At 38.7% G+C, this 14330-nt stretch overlaps 1 protein-coding gene across 1 annotated transcript in view; it reads right to left on the bottom strand.

Annotated features, from left to right (window-relative positions):
* The window catches only part of LOC145134382 (uncharacterized), a 1608-nt gene extending 719 nt beyond the window's left edge, over positions 1-889 (bottom strand). Inside the window, exon 1 of the mRNA XM_079069237.1 lies at positions 1-889. This exon is cut by the window's left edge and continues 719 nt beyond it. Coding sequence (XP_078925363.1) covers positions 1-889 — 889 coding nt within the window.
* Between the last annotated feature and the right edge of the window lie 13441 nt (positions 890-14330).

Genomic DNA, 14330 nt, shown 5'->3' with positions numbered 1-14330 from the left:
TCTTCTCCATTGTAAGTTTCAACTTGATTCCGGTTGTTAAAAGGCCTTGGTTGATGTATGCAGTGATCAATGTATTGTAGGAGGAGACAAAAGGGTTCATTCCCATACCTTGCATTTCATCGAACACTTGGACTGCATTCTCTAGTTTCCCTAATTGAACATAAGCATTCATCACCATATTGAGAGTGAACACATTGATTGTGATCTTGGATCTTCTCATTTGGTTGTAAAATGGTAACGCGATGTCTGCTCGATTGAAACTAAGCAGTGAACTCATATACATGTTACATGATTCAATGGTGGGAAGAAATCTGTATTCCTTCATACGACAAAATGTATCTGTTGCATTCCTGAACTGCTTCATATGTGCATACATTTTGAAAAGTGCATCGAAAACACGAGGAGTGGAATCACACATTCGATAAGAGTGAAGAGCAACATCGAAGAGCCTAGAATGGAGGTTTACGTCACAAGAACAAGAACCGATGATCTTCTTTAAAATGGATTCAGCTGACACAAATTTACGATTCTTGGTGAGGATGTGGAGGATGATGGAATTTGTTTCGAGGGTGAGTAAATTAGGGTTGTGAAGTTCAATCCATTTGAAGAATTTTAGGGAAATAGCGTAATCGTTTTGAAGCTTTAACAGAATGTGCTTCACTCGTAATGAATTAGATTTGGTTAATAATTTTTCTAGCTTAGCCCAATCAGATTGAAGAAGATGACTGTGAGCTATGTTGATGTAATCGAGATCTTGACCTTTGGGTTCATGGATTGTTCTATGGGGTATTGGAATAGGACTCCATTTACTTCTAAGGAGAGTAGAATTAGGGTTTTTCGTGGCTGAATCAAGCAGAGTTGACATTCGACGAACTTGTATAAAATTCATGTTATGTTTCTAACTATGTACACGGTTGATACAATCTGCAGAGAGATAGATCGAACTAATACCAGGATCTGAAAGAACTCTCTGGTTGTTGGTAAGATGGATGTGAAGGGGTAAATCTAGGAGTGGCGATGAAAGAATCTGACAAAATTTGAGGAATTGTGTAGGAGGCAAAGTGATGAAGAGTGGCCGCCTTAAACCCTTGCTAAACCTTCTTGTTTTTGCCTGTGTCACGAAAAGATATTTTATTCATTTTTTTTCTTTTTTTCTTCCTTGTATGTTCTTTAATTCTACAATGAAATATTGATAAAACTAACCGTAATTTAAATTAAATTTAATGAAAATAAGTCGTATTTTGGTAAATGAGCATACTAACCAACAATTTTGGAACCGGTTCGTTTGAAAACGGTAACTAGAAGAGTTCGGTGGTCCTCCTATTTAAAGGAATTTCAGATCGAGGCATCGACAACCTTCTCAAAACAACATTTCAGACTCATTAAAAAATGTTTGTTGATATTGCTACATTATCCATCCTTCTAAACATTGTTCTTCCTTTGGCGAAAAATATTGAGTTGTGGAGACTGATCTTCCCTTTAACTTCATTGTCATCAGACTTAGCAACGGGTCTTATTATTTTCCCATTGGTGTGCTTGATGAGCAAGATATGCGCTACTCTAGCCAACATATCTCGTTCACGGTTTAGAAAGTCTTTCAATTGAGGACTTTCAATTGGGGACGTTTTTTGGGTTTGGTTCACGATCAGTTTTTTAGGTCAATTTGTCATTATAAATAGATCTTTTTATATTTCTCTGACCTTATGCAGAAAGCATGTGTTTTAATGGCTATGATTAATAAAATATATCCCTAACCATAGGCTTTTATACGGAAAAGTCTCATTATTTTGGGAAATTTTTTGATAAAGTCATATTTTTTTTAACAAAAAAGTCCCAATTATTTAATTTTACACGATAATCTGTCATTTCTTGATAAAATAAAAATAATGATTTTTTCGTTAATTTAAGCAATATATTAAATAACCGTGACTTTTCTATTCAAAATCTTTTTAGAACTTTATTATAAAATTTTCCAAAATAATTAATTTTTTTTTTTGCATAAAACCCCTAACCCTATGCAGAAAGTGTGTGTTTTGACGGTTACAATTAATAAAAAATCTCTCTAATTCATTTGTGGATTAGCTCATTATTTTTACTGTATGAACCACATTAAATGGTTTTGTTCTTTTATTTTGTTATGCATCTTTATAGTATGTTGTTGTGTTTATTAATATTAGCAAAAAACATTATACAATAAAAACATTATACAATAAAAACATTATACAATAGCTGATGGAGCCATGGATGTTATCATCGGTCGTCTCACAAATTTTGGTTATAATTAAATATTAAACCATTTTACCCTTGTTATTTTTATTGGATCGATGTAAAAAAAAAACTAAACGGTCTATCATTTCAACTCGTGTCATATTAACAAAGAAAATTAATGAGGTGGTCGGCGTTGCTATAAGAAATAAATTTATAGTACAATGTTCTAATAAAACATACTTGCATGTGTTAAGATTGAGGATTAAAGTGATCGGATTAACATTTTCATATAGTAACATATGTTTTAGTGTTAAGTTCGCATATAATGTGTTCATTGTGGCACCTCGTTAACATATACGATCATTGTTGTTATGTAACACTTGAGAATTTGTAAGTTTCATGTTTAGCCCTTGTTATTTAAAGTATTGCATTTTGGTCCTTATGGCTAGTACGTGGGGCGTACCAAAGGGTACGCTTGGCGTACTAGTTGATTGGTGATTGTTGGTATCTGCCTCGTACGCTGGGTGTACGATGGTTACGTTGGGTGTAATCTGGCCAACTTGAAACCCTAATTTTTAGGGTTTAACCCTTATATAAGCTCATTAACTCCCATGAGCTTGGCCTCTTACCAGCCTCCATATCCCCTGAACCCTAAATTTCGATCCTTAACCATCATTTTGTGTCTTTGAGCTCTTGAGAAGAAAAGTTGGTGTTTTATTACTCATTTTGAAGGGATGATTGCAAAGCACACACCATCCTGTTCCACATTTTGTGATTTACTCTGATATTGATGATGTACTGATACGATTTAATTGCCTTGGGTTTTATGACAATGATATGATTTGTTGTTTTATGAATTTAAAAATGAAAATTTTTTGGGTCTTATTTTTGGGACGTTACAAGTTGGTATCAGAGCCTTGGTTTGAGGGATTCGGACATACTCTTGAGTGTGTCTAAACTCAAAATGAGGGTTTGGTACAGATTTTCAAAAAGACATGTATTTTTTTTTAAGAAAAGGGTTTCTAAGAAAAGAAATGGTGTGGTGCATACAATCGACCGAACTCAAGTAAGTTTTCCCAAAATACTCATACATGTTATCTAATATGATTTAGTCTGTGAATCTGTGAATTGTATTCTAGTTAGGGCTAAGGATCTTCTCAATATTTGCATGATAGAATGTAAGGAGAGATGCCTTTGCCTATTGTATGAGCTTGTAGACTTGCATGCTAGTACTAATCAGTTAGTGATAGGATGACCTGATTAGGTTATGCTTGGTTCTGATTACTTGATGCTCGAAGGATGCTTGCTTTATGCTTTTAGGAGTTTCTACTAACCTCAGCTAACTAGTAAGTGAATACGTTAAGTTACATATTACTAAAACTAAATAATTTTAGAAGGTTAGGTTTTAACTCTATTGTGCAGCTCTTGTCTGAGTCCAACCGTTGTAGTGTAAGACCTCTCATTCGAAGAATTATCTAGTGTTAGTGACATGTAATTGTATTCGTGAGCTAGTTAGAGTAGGTTAGCGGGAGTTCCTTCTGCAGCTGATAGCGGAGAGTGGTGTGGAGATGCCCAAGGAAAATCTTGGATGAGATCTAGTATTGGGATCCTTATCTTGATGAGGGTTAATTGTATGCATAATAAGTGACTTGGCGGATTCAAGGCAATCCTTGAGGAAAGTACGGATAAATATGGAAGGTAGTATGGGCCCGTACTACTGGAAGCAGAGGATCCGTACTCGAGACAAGGATAGTTGCGATGAAACCAGGAAGCTTGTGGATTTTGTGATCCCTCGGTATATTTTGATGTGTATTATGATGATTTATTTGGTCTATTTTCAGTATGGTGGTCACTCAAGGAGGATCTGGTAGTGGTTCTGGTGCCGGCGAGGGCTCGGGCTCAGGTTCTGGGGTCGGGCATTTAGATGATGAGACGAGGGATGTAACATCCTGATGTCAGGTACTTCTAAACTCATCGTTATATTTCCATTGCATGATAATTGATTAAGTGGTTGCCTTCTTGGGGATTGGACACGGCGTGTTGGAGGCACCAACACAATGTGTCTAAATATTAAAAGGCACATGTTTTGGTTAGGAAAGACGACGTGTTTCCCTCAGAACACGATGTGTTGACCGATGTGAGTGAAACCCTAATATTCCAGGTTTATTCCCCTATTTAAAGGAATATGGGGGCTAGGGTTTGTTCATCCTCAGCCTCCATCAGCCCTCTCTAGCTCTGAAAGAAACCATAATATCTTCCTCTCCCATTTATGAAGATAGTTGGTGTGTTGAAGGAAGAAGGTGAAATAAAGAATCAATGATTCGGCTAGCAAGCATCATACTTCAGTGTAACACTCTCTTGGACCATTGTAAGTGTCCAAGTCCCGATTTTATCTTTCAAAGTCACTAGATCTTGAGTTTTGTCCCCTTTTATCTTTGTTATGGGTTGATGCAATTGAGGGATCTCATAAAGTTTGCAACTTTATGAATCCCCAGGTCAAGGAGACCTTGTAGTGGCTTGGATCTGGTTTCAACCAAAGTTTTGATGCCATGCATAGGAAGTAGGTAATGAATCCCCTTTTTGACCTAATATGGGTTCAAGACATGCATTGGACATGCATGTCTTAAAAAGCACCAATCTTTGGAATGGTTTAGGTGGTTGAACCACTTCTAGAAGGAATGGACTTCAAATCTTAATATTTGAAGTCCATTCCTTTTAGTTGGGATTTTTGAACCTTTTAAGCTGTTGGGATTTATGGTTAAATTTCAAGACATGCATTGGACATGCATGTATTAAAAAACACCAATCTGTACAAATCACTAAGCTTTTAGTTGGGATTTTTGAACCTTTTAAGCTGTTGGATATCTGGCGAACACGGCATGTTGGTGAAGGGTTTTGAGCATTCTAACACTCCTAAGGTGTACATGCAACCCTAAATGCCTTGGATCTATGTTTTCTCTATTATACATGCAAATATCAATTTTCCAAGGTATTGTTCTAACTAGCATGATATAAGGTACATGTAATATAAAATCTAGTAGAATTACATACCTCTTGTTGTAGCTTGATTCCATGGAGCTCAAGAGCCTAGTGCCTCAAGTGTGACACTTCAAATTATTCACACAACACCAAATACACTTAGAATAACTTGAGAGAATTGAGACACTTCATGAAATCGGCTAGCCCTCACCATTCCTTCACAGTGACTCGATTTTTGGGAAGAATAAGATGCTTATATAGTGTGTCACAATTAGGGTTACACCATGTAAACCCTAATTGTCATGGCCTTTCATTTCCATGATCCATGGGTACAAAAACACCATGGAGCATCCTATAGGTTTGAGCCCAACTTGATAATCCATGGAGCATTAGCCCACTATACAAGTATGGATGATTTACACAATCAACCCATATATTTAATTAGTCTCCTTTTGATCACTTAATTAATTCCAAATTAATTCTTGATCAATACTAATTAAATAATCTTATTAATATATTAGAACTTATAATATATTAATAAACCTTAAGTGTTATTTCTCTCATTTTAGTCTATCCAAATGCATGATGTCATGCAACCCAAATGGACCATGCCAATTGGGTCAAGTACATACCAAATATAGTTGTGGACTTAGACACTAATCCAACAGTCTCCCACTTGGATAAGTCTAAAACTATTATTGTGTATGACTTCAAAACCCGACTAGCAATCGTAGCTCTTAAAAGCTGCTGCCGTCGAACTCTGAACAAATCAATGACGTGTCCATCAGATAAGGGATCATATATTCCTCCATTCTAGATATCATATGGACTGAGACATGGATTAAAATCATTCTCTCTGTCCATTTGTTGTTTCCAGATTTCCGATTTATGACGACCGACTAATTGAACAAATCAAACCAGTCCTGGCTTGGCCAAGCACTTCGGGGTGTCATCACTAAATCATCGAGGGGCCCACAGATATCTCTTTTATCTCTTTAAGGGTAAAAGGAATGGATAAACTTCGACTCATATGCTTGTTCTACTACTTGTTGAATCATACACAAAGGCACGTTTTATAACACCGAGTTACCAAATGCGTTTTCGTGCAATCAATGTATAACCAACTCATAGACAACAAGTCATATCTCTAGGTTTGAAGACTTATATGATATTACCGTCTCGAGATCACTTGAGATAAATTCCATGAAGTGATACCAACAAGCGTGGGTTGAATCCAATACTCAGAACTTATGAGCACTCATGAGTATTGTAACCATGTCCAACATCTTAGACCTCTACAACCAACTTCATGACAGTCTTGATTCATAGCTACTTCCAACATATGACCGAATGTGGATTGTTTGAATAACTTAGTCATTCAGGAAGAACGACCTAGTTATTCTGGAAGTCAAAACATGCAAAGTGAAACACAAGAATAATCAAATCCAATATGGTCTCAGAACTTATGAATATAAATAAAACACCATTTATTTATCACCATATTGATTACACATTATTTATTGCATACTGTTTCAAACTATCAAATTTATACTTGAATTAAAACAATAGTTGTCCCATACTCCAAGCATGTACACTATGTTTTCTAAACACTAGTCATGCTATACACCAAGTATGCACACTATGCTTGTCTAAACATTAGTTATGCCATACACCAAGTATGCATACTAAGTTTGTCTATGTGACATCCCCAAAATCTCGGCCAGAAAAGACCGGTTTTATTTATGCTTTTTAAACATTTTCAGAGTAAATTCTTTTGATTCAAAAGAGTTGCAGAATTTGTTCCCAAAACAAAATATGATAAAATAAAGTTTATCAAAGCATTTCATCAAGAGATGCATTTTCGTTATATAACAATATTTGGGATGTCATGTTCCGATAAACAGATCAAAAGCATAAACAACAAAAGAAAGACCATGCAACAGTTACATATAACATCTGGTCTAATAAACAAATAGCTTGATGATTCATCCATCTTATGCCCTCGCGCCACTACCTGTAATACAAATAAACTGAGTGGGTCAGGCTTGGGAGCCTGGTGAGCATATAGGGTTTTTCAACCCGCAATAAATAATTATATTTAATTTCACCAACCAACAATAACCCGATTACCCATTCCCGTTATCCTCACTTTACATCCCTAAAATAATATCTATCTCAAGGGACCTAATCTAGGATTTTTCATCGGGACGGACATTACCGCAAAGGGGTTTCCTTAGCAATAGATGTCCTAAAGGCAACCATGAGGGGGATAGAGTACACCGGTGAACACATCGTTCACAACACCTACAGGTTATGAGCCTGCTAGTGTTCGACTAGACTGTCTAGAATGAGTCCGTGGTCGTCATCCATACTCCGCTAGATGACTAGATCAACAACGACATCGAGGCCTCTCATCTGTTTATCACACATCAACTATCTACTCATGTTCTATCCAACATATTAGTAGATAAAAATATATATTTTTATACATAGTTTAAAACATGTATAGCATGTTCATTCAATACATATTCCACATAACAGATGAGGCACACACATATAACACGTATTTCATAGAGAAGAAAGTATATCTATGAGATAGAAGAAAGTGAATATTCATTCACACATATAACAACAAAATATACACATAACACGTATTTTGTATAAGATACTTCATAATTATGCGTTAGAAGAAAGTAACTACACACTCACTTGATAAGGTGATGATTCTGCCCTTGAACAGCGCTTTGTTATCTCAAAAACAATTATCCCTTGATAAAACAGCGAGTTTTTCTTAAAACCGGGCTTCTTGCGGGCAGAGCTTCAGCTTGAATGGATAGAGAGAGTATAGAGAGTGAAAGAATGGGTTGAAGGTGTGAAGAATGAGGCAGCCCCGAGCCTCAATTTATAGTGCTGTGGGTGCTCCACTACCTGCTTAGTGCTCCACTACCTGCTCCACTAATTGCTTAGTGCTCCACTACTTTCATTTAGACTCTGTCGGCTAATTCTCGACCGATCTGAAATTTAACAGTAGGAGGAGATTAGACTGCTAAATGACTGCGAAGAATTCGTAACTCCTTCATACGGACTCCGTTTTCGTCTGTCTTTTTACCGTTGAGTTCCTATTAATGAGATCTTCAACTCTCATTTAGGTCGCGTAAGCCAAAAACCGCTCGAACTAAAATTCGAGTTTCGGGCTGTACACTACTAAGCCGAAACTTTGAAAAATCATAACTTCCTTATACGAAGTCAGATTTGGGCGTTCTTTTTATTGATTTTCTTGGTTTAACATATACTACAACTTTGGTTTAGATCACTAAGGCTAAAAGTAGCTCCATCGTAAATTCGCTATTTACTCTTCCCGGTGCCGTGCCGGTTCCGTCGCGAAACTTCGACGGGTCATAACTTTTTCGTTATAAATCGGATTTCGGCGTTCTTTATATTTTCGGAAACCTCGTTTCAACTACTTCAACATCATCCATAGATATCGGCTTTATCTAATATTTCATTTTAACGCTTATTTTTATTCTTAATTAAATTAAGACACACAATTAAGCACATAACACATAATACTCAAATAATACACTTCCATTATTTCAAAACGGGTTACAAAGGTTAACCTAGACTATTACAACAACATTAATGCTTAGCCCAGAAACACGGGCATTACAATTCTCCCCACCTTAGAATGATTCCGTCCCCGGAATCACACATCAACAAACAAATGCGGATAGCGACTCATCATGTCACTCTCCATCTCCCAGGTGAGATTTGGCCCATTCGTGTGTTTCCATCGGACAAGCACTAACTCGACCATCTTGCGTCGCAACTTCTTAGTCTTTCGGTCAACGATTGCCTCTGGTTCTTCAATCAACCTTTTGTTCTCATCGATTCTCAACTCCGAAAGTGGAATCATATCGGGAACTTCTCCCTTGAACTTCCTCAAATAACACACGTGAAATGTGTTATGAATACCATTCAGTTCTTCTGGTAGTTCGAGCTTGTAAGCTTGGTTCCCAATCCTCTGAAGAACTTTAAACGGTCCAATAAACCTTGGACTTAACTTTCCCCTTTTTCCAAACCTTATAAGTCCCTTCCACGGCGAGACTTTAAGCAAAACCGAATCTCCAACTTCAAAAGTCATCGGCCTTCGCTTGTTGTCAGCATAGCTCTTTTGACGATCCTGAGCTGCTAACATTCTCTCCCTAATTATTTTCAATTTTTCAGCAGTTTGATGGACTATCTCCGGTCCCATAAACTGCTTTTCCCCAGCCTCAAGCCAACAAGACGGCGTACGACACTTCTGTCCATACAAAGCTTGATAAGGTGCCATCTTAATGCTCGAGTGGAAACTATTATTGTAGGAAAATTCTACCAAAGGTAAATGTTCATCCCAATTACCTTGGAATTCCAGGGTACATGCTCTCAGCATATCTTCAAGTGTTTGTATCGTTCTTTCGCTCTGACCATCAGTCTGTGGATGGTAAGCTGTACTCAAACACAACTTGGTACCCAATTCCTCTTGTAGACTTCTCCAAAATCTTGAGGTGAAACGGCTGTCACGATCTGATACAATTGTTAACGGAACACAGTGAAGCCTCACAATTTCCTTCACGTAAGAATTTGTGAGTTTATCCATAGACCATTTTTCATTGGCTGCTATGAAGTGCGCACTCTTAGTGAAGCGATCAACGACCACCCAAATCATGTCGTGACCATTCTTTGTTCTGGGCAGTTTAGTGACAAAATCCATAGCAATGTCTTCCCATTTACCCATAGGCACAGGTAAAGGTTCTAAACTCCCGTATGGTTTCTGATGTTGTGCCTTGACTCTCGCACAGGTCACACACTCCGCCACATACTTCGCAATGTCGAGCTTCATCGTCGGCCACCAGTAGTAGGGTTTTAGGTCCCTATACATTTTAGTGCTACCGGGATGAATCGAGTACATGGTTTTGTGAGCTTCTTCCATCAGAAGATCTCTTATTCCTCCTGACTTAGGTACCCAAATACGATCTTGTAATACCTTCAGTCCATGACCGTTTGTACCAAACACCATCGTTTTTCCTAAACGTTCTTCCTTTCGGTCATTCTTTTCAGAAGCTTCCTCTTGTGCTTTCTTTATACTTTCCACAATGGTCGAGACAACTTCAATTCTCAACACTCTTGGCCTCTTTCTTTCAAGATTGACTTTCCGACTGAGAGCATCAGCAACAACATTGGCTTTACCGGGGTGGTAAAGTATCTCACAGTCGTAGTCTTTAAGTAATTCTAGCCAGCGTCGTTGCCTCATATTTAATTCTTTCTGATTAAAGAGATATTGGAGACTCTTATGATCAGTGAAAAGTTTGCACTTCGTGCCATAGAGGTAATGCCTCCATATTTTCAGAGCGAAAACTACCGCCGCCAACTCCAAGTCATGAGTCGGGTAGTTCTTTTCATGTTCCTTCAACTGTCGAGACGCATATGCGATCACCTTTTCCCTTTGGGTCAAAACACAACCCAATCCAACACCAGACGCATCGCTATAGACAGCGAAGTCTTCGACTCCATCGGGTAGAGAAAGAATCGGTGCCTCACATAGCTTATTCTTTAACAACTTGAATGCTTCTTCGTGTTTATCATTCCAAGCATAAGTAGTTCCTTTGTGGGTCAAAGCTGTTAATGGACTAGCGATCGAAGAAAAGCCTTGGATAAACCTTCGGTAATATCCGGCTAATCCCAAAAAGCTTCGGATCTCCGTGGGACTTTTTGGTTGTTCCCACTTCACTACAGCTTCAATCTTTGCTGGATCGACCATTATCCCTTCTTGGTTGACCACGTGACCCAAGAATTGGACTTCTCGAATCCAAAAATCACATTTGGAGAACTTAGCATACAGCTTCTCCTTCTTCAAGACTTCTAACACTTCCCGCAAGTGTCTACCATGCTCCTCTTGGCTTTTCGAGTAAATCAGAATGTCATCTATGAACACTATCACAGATTTATCAAGAAACGGATTACAAACCCTGTTCATTAAATCCATGAATGCTGCTGGAGCATTGGTTAGTCCAAACGACATAACCAAGAACTCGTAGTGTCCATATCGCGTTCTGAATGCAGTCTTCTCGATATCTTGTTCTCTTACCTTCAGCTGATGATATCCTGACCTAAGATCGATCTTCGAGAAATAACTTGAACCTTGCAGTTGATCGAACAGGTCATCAATCCTTGGCAACAGATATCTATTCTTTATTGTCGCCTTATTCAGCTCTCTGTAATCAATACACATTCTCATACTTCCATCTTTCTTCTTCACGAATAACACCGGAGCTCCCCAGGGTGATGAACTAGGTCTAATGAAACCTTTGTCCGATAACTCCTGAAGTTGCATCATCAGCTCCTTCATCTCCGTCGGTGCTAATCGGTAAGGTGCTTTTGCTATTGGCGTCGTTCCTGGTAACAAGTCAATACAGAATTCTACTTGTCGATCAGGCGGTAATTCGGGAAGATCTTCGGGAAATACTTCCGGATAATCACACACGACAGGAATGCTCTGTATCACCTTATTTTCCTTCTTAGCATCGATCACGAATGCTAAATATGATGTACATCCCTTGGTCAAACATTTTCTGGCTTTCATTAGAGAAATGATTCCAGAATTTACCCTGCGTTTGTCCCCATACACCATAAATGACTCCTTCCCTGGCGGGTTTACTTTTACGATCTTCTTTTTGCACAGTATTTCGGCATCATTGACGCTAAGCGAATCCATTCCCAACACGATGTCGAAACCGTTAAGTTCGATAGGCAATAATTCCTCGTGAAACTTATTCCCGTTCAAATCAATTAAGATGTTTTTCATACGATGGCTAACAGGTACAAACTTGCCACTAGCAACTTCGACTAATAAGGCATTATTTAGTCTATCGACAGGCAAAGCTAGCTTTCTACCAAATTCATGCGAAATAAAGGAGTAGTTGGCTCCAGAATCAAATAAAATTTGGGCAGGCAATTTGTTTACGAGAAAAGTACCTGAAGCGACATCAGCTTCTTCCTTAGCAGCTTCCAGTGTCATCTGAAAGGCTCTAGCCTTCGGCTTTGGGGGAATGTTGGGTTTTGTTGCCTCCTTCTTTTTCGGACAATCCCTCGAGATGTGCCCCTCCTCACCACACCCGTAACAAACTTTCTTGGTGAGGGTGCATTCGTTGGCATAGTGCCCTGGCTTTCCACATTTGAAGCATGTGGTTTCCCCGCCACATTTCCCATGATGCTTCTTCTTGCATTTGTCGCACCATTTCGCTTCGCCTCCTCCACCTCCTCTCGAACTAGACTTTGAGAATTTACCCTTTTTGCTGGACCCCGAAGGTCCGTCGAACTTCCTCTTCTCTCCAACCTCTGACCTTTCCAGACCCTTATCCCTGATCTGGGTCTCAACATTTCTAGCAGCCCAGATGGCGGCTTTCAACGTGGTTGCTTGCTTAACCATTGGACCATAGTCCGCTGGTAGTCCAAGGGCAAACTTATTGACCTTTGAGAGTTATGTTGGAACTAGGTATGGGATAAGCTTCATTTTCTCCGTGAAACTTGCAGCGTATTCAGCAATGCTCATTTTTCCCTTTTTCAGATTCTGAAACTGATTATTGATTTCCAGAAGGTCCTGCTCGGAGCAGTATTGCAGTTTCAGTTGTTCCACAAAATCTTCCCAAGACATTTTGCTCGATTCTCCCTTGGGCATAGAGTCAGCTAACAACTTCCACCAACTCAACACGCCAGATTTCAACAACGGGATCGCAAGAGTGGTCTTCTGCCTGTTGCTGCATTCGCAACTTTCAAACATTGTCTCCATTTCGGAGATCCAATCCATAGTTTACACCGGCGTCGGGCTTCCGGAGAGACACGGTGGCTTAGACGCCATAAAATCCTTGTATTTACATCCTCTTCCATCATTTCCTCCATTGCGATTGTCTTGTCTAACAATTGGTGGGTTGTCTTGACCAACAGTACCACTGAAGTTTCCACCTTCCGATGGCCCTCCATTCACTTCGGGCTCTTCAACTTGAATTGAAAGTTCTTCATGATTTTATCGAAGTAGATGTCTAGTTTCTTCCATCTGATTATCCAACATCGCCTGAATCATCAATTGTACACCAGCCATCGTCACTGGCTCAGGTGCTGCTGCTACAACAGTTATTTGCTCGACTACATGTGGTTGATTCCTGTTTTCGTTTGCGTTTCCAGCGCCACTTCTTGTTCTTGCCATCGCTGATCTATACACCGAACAAGGTGAATTTAGATCCTTCTTCACGATAGATAATTATCCAAATCACTATGAAACGTTTACATGCCAGTTCTAATGCCGTCGACGCACGCTTAGAATCCTAAACACATAAGGTTTCCAGATCCGGTCGGCAACAGACCATAGATCCGAACAAATAATATCATATATGGCAACATATAACATTTAGCACATAAAAGCATTTTAGGCAACTTTCCTAAATTAAACTAGTGCTCGCATCTCAAAATCATCGCTTAGCATTCTAAGTTTAAGTCTAGAAATCCTACAAATTCCTAGTTCGCTTAAACTAATGCTCTGATACCAACTGTGACATCCCCAAAATCTCGGCCAGAAAAGACCGGTTTTATTTATGCTTTTTAAACATTTTCAAAGTAAATTCTTTTGATTCAAAAGAGTTGCAGAATTTGTTCCCAAAACAAAATATGATAAAATAAAGTTTATCAAAGCATTTCATCAAGAGATGCATTTTCGTTATATAACAATATTTGGGATGTCATGTTCCGATAAACAGATCAAAAGCATAAACAACAAAAGAAAGACCATGCAACAGTTACATATAACATCTGGTCTAATAAACAAATAGCTTGATGATTCATCCATCTTATGCCCTCGCGCCACTACCTGTAATACAAATAAACTGAGTGGGTCAGGCTTGGGAGCCTGGTGAGCATATAGGGTTTTTCAACCCGCAATAAATAATTATATTTAATTTCACCAACCAACAATAACCCGATTACCCATTCCCGTTATCCTCACTTTACATCCCTAAAATAACATCTATCTCAAGGGACCTAATCTAGGATTTTTCATCGGGACGGACATTACCGCAAAGGGGTTTCCTTAGCAATAGATGTCCTAAAGGCAACCA

Source organism: Lactuca virosa, chromosome 8, assembly GCF_052849685.1.
Source record: "Lactuca virosa cultivar CGN04683 chromosome 8, Lactuca_virosa_CGN04683_v6, whole genome shotgun sequence".
Taxonomy (NCBI): Eukaryota; Viridiplantae; Streptophyta; class Magnoliopsida; order Asterales; family Asteraceae; genus Lactuca; species Lactuca virosa.
This window is presented reverse-complemented; position numbering and strand designations above follow the sequence as displayed.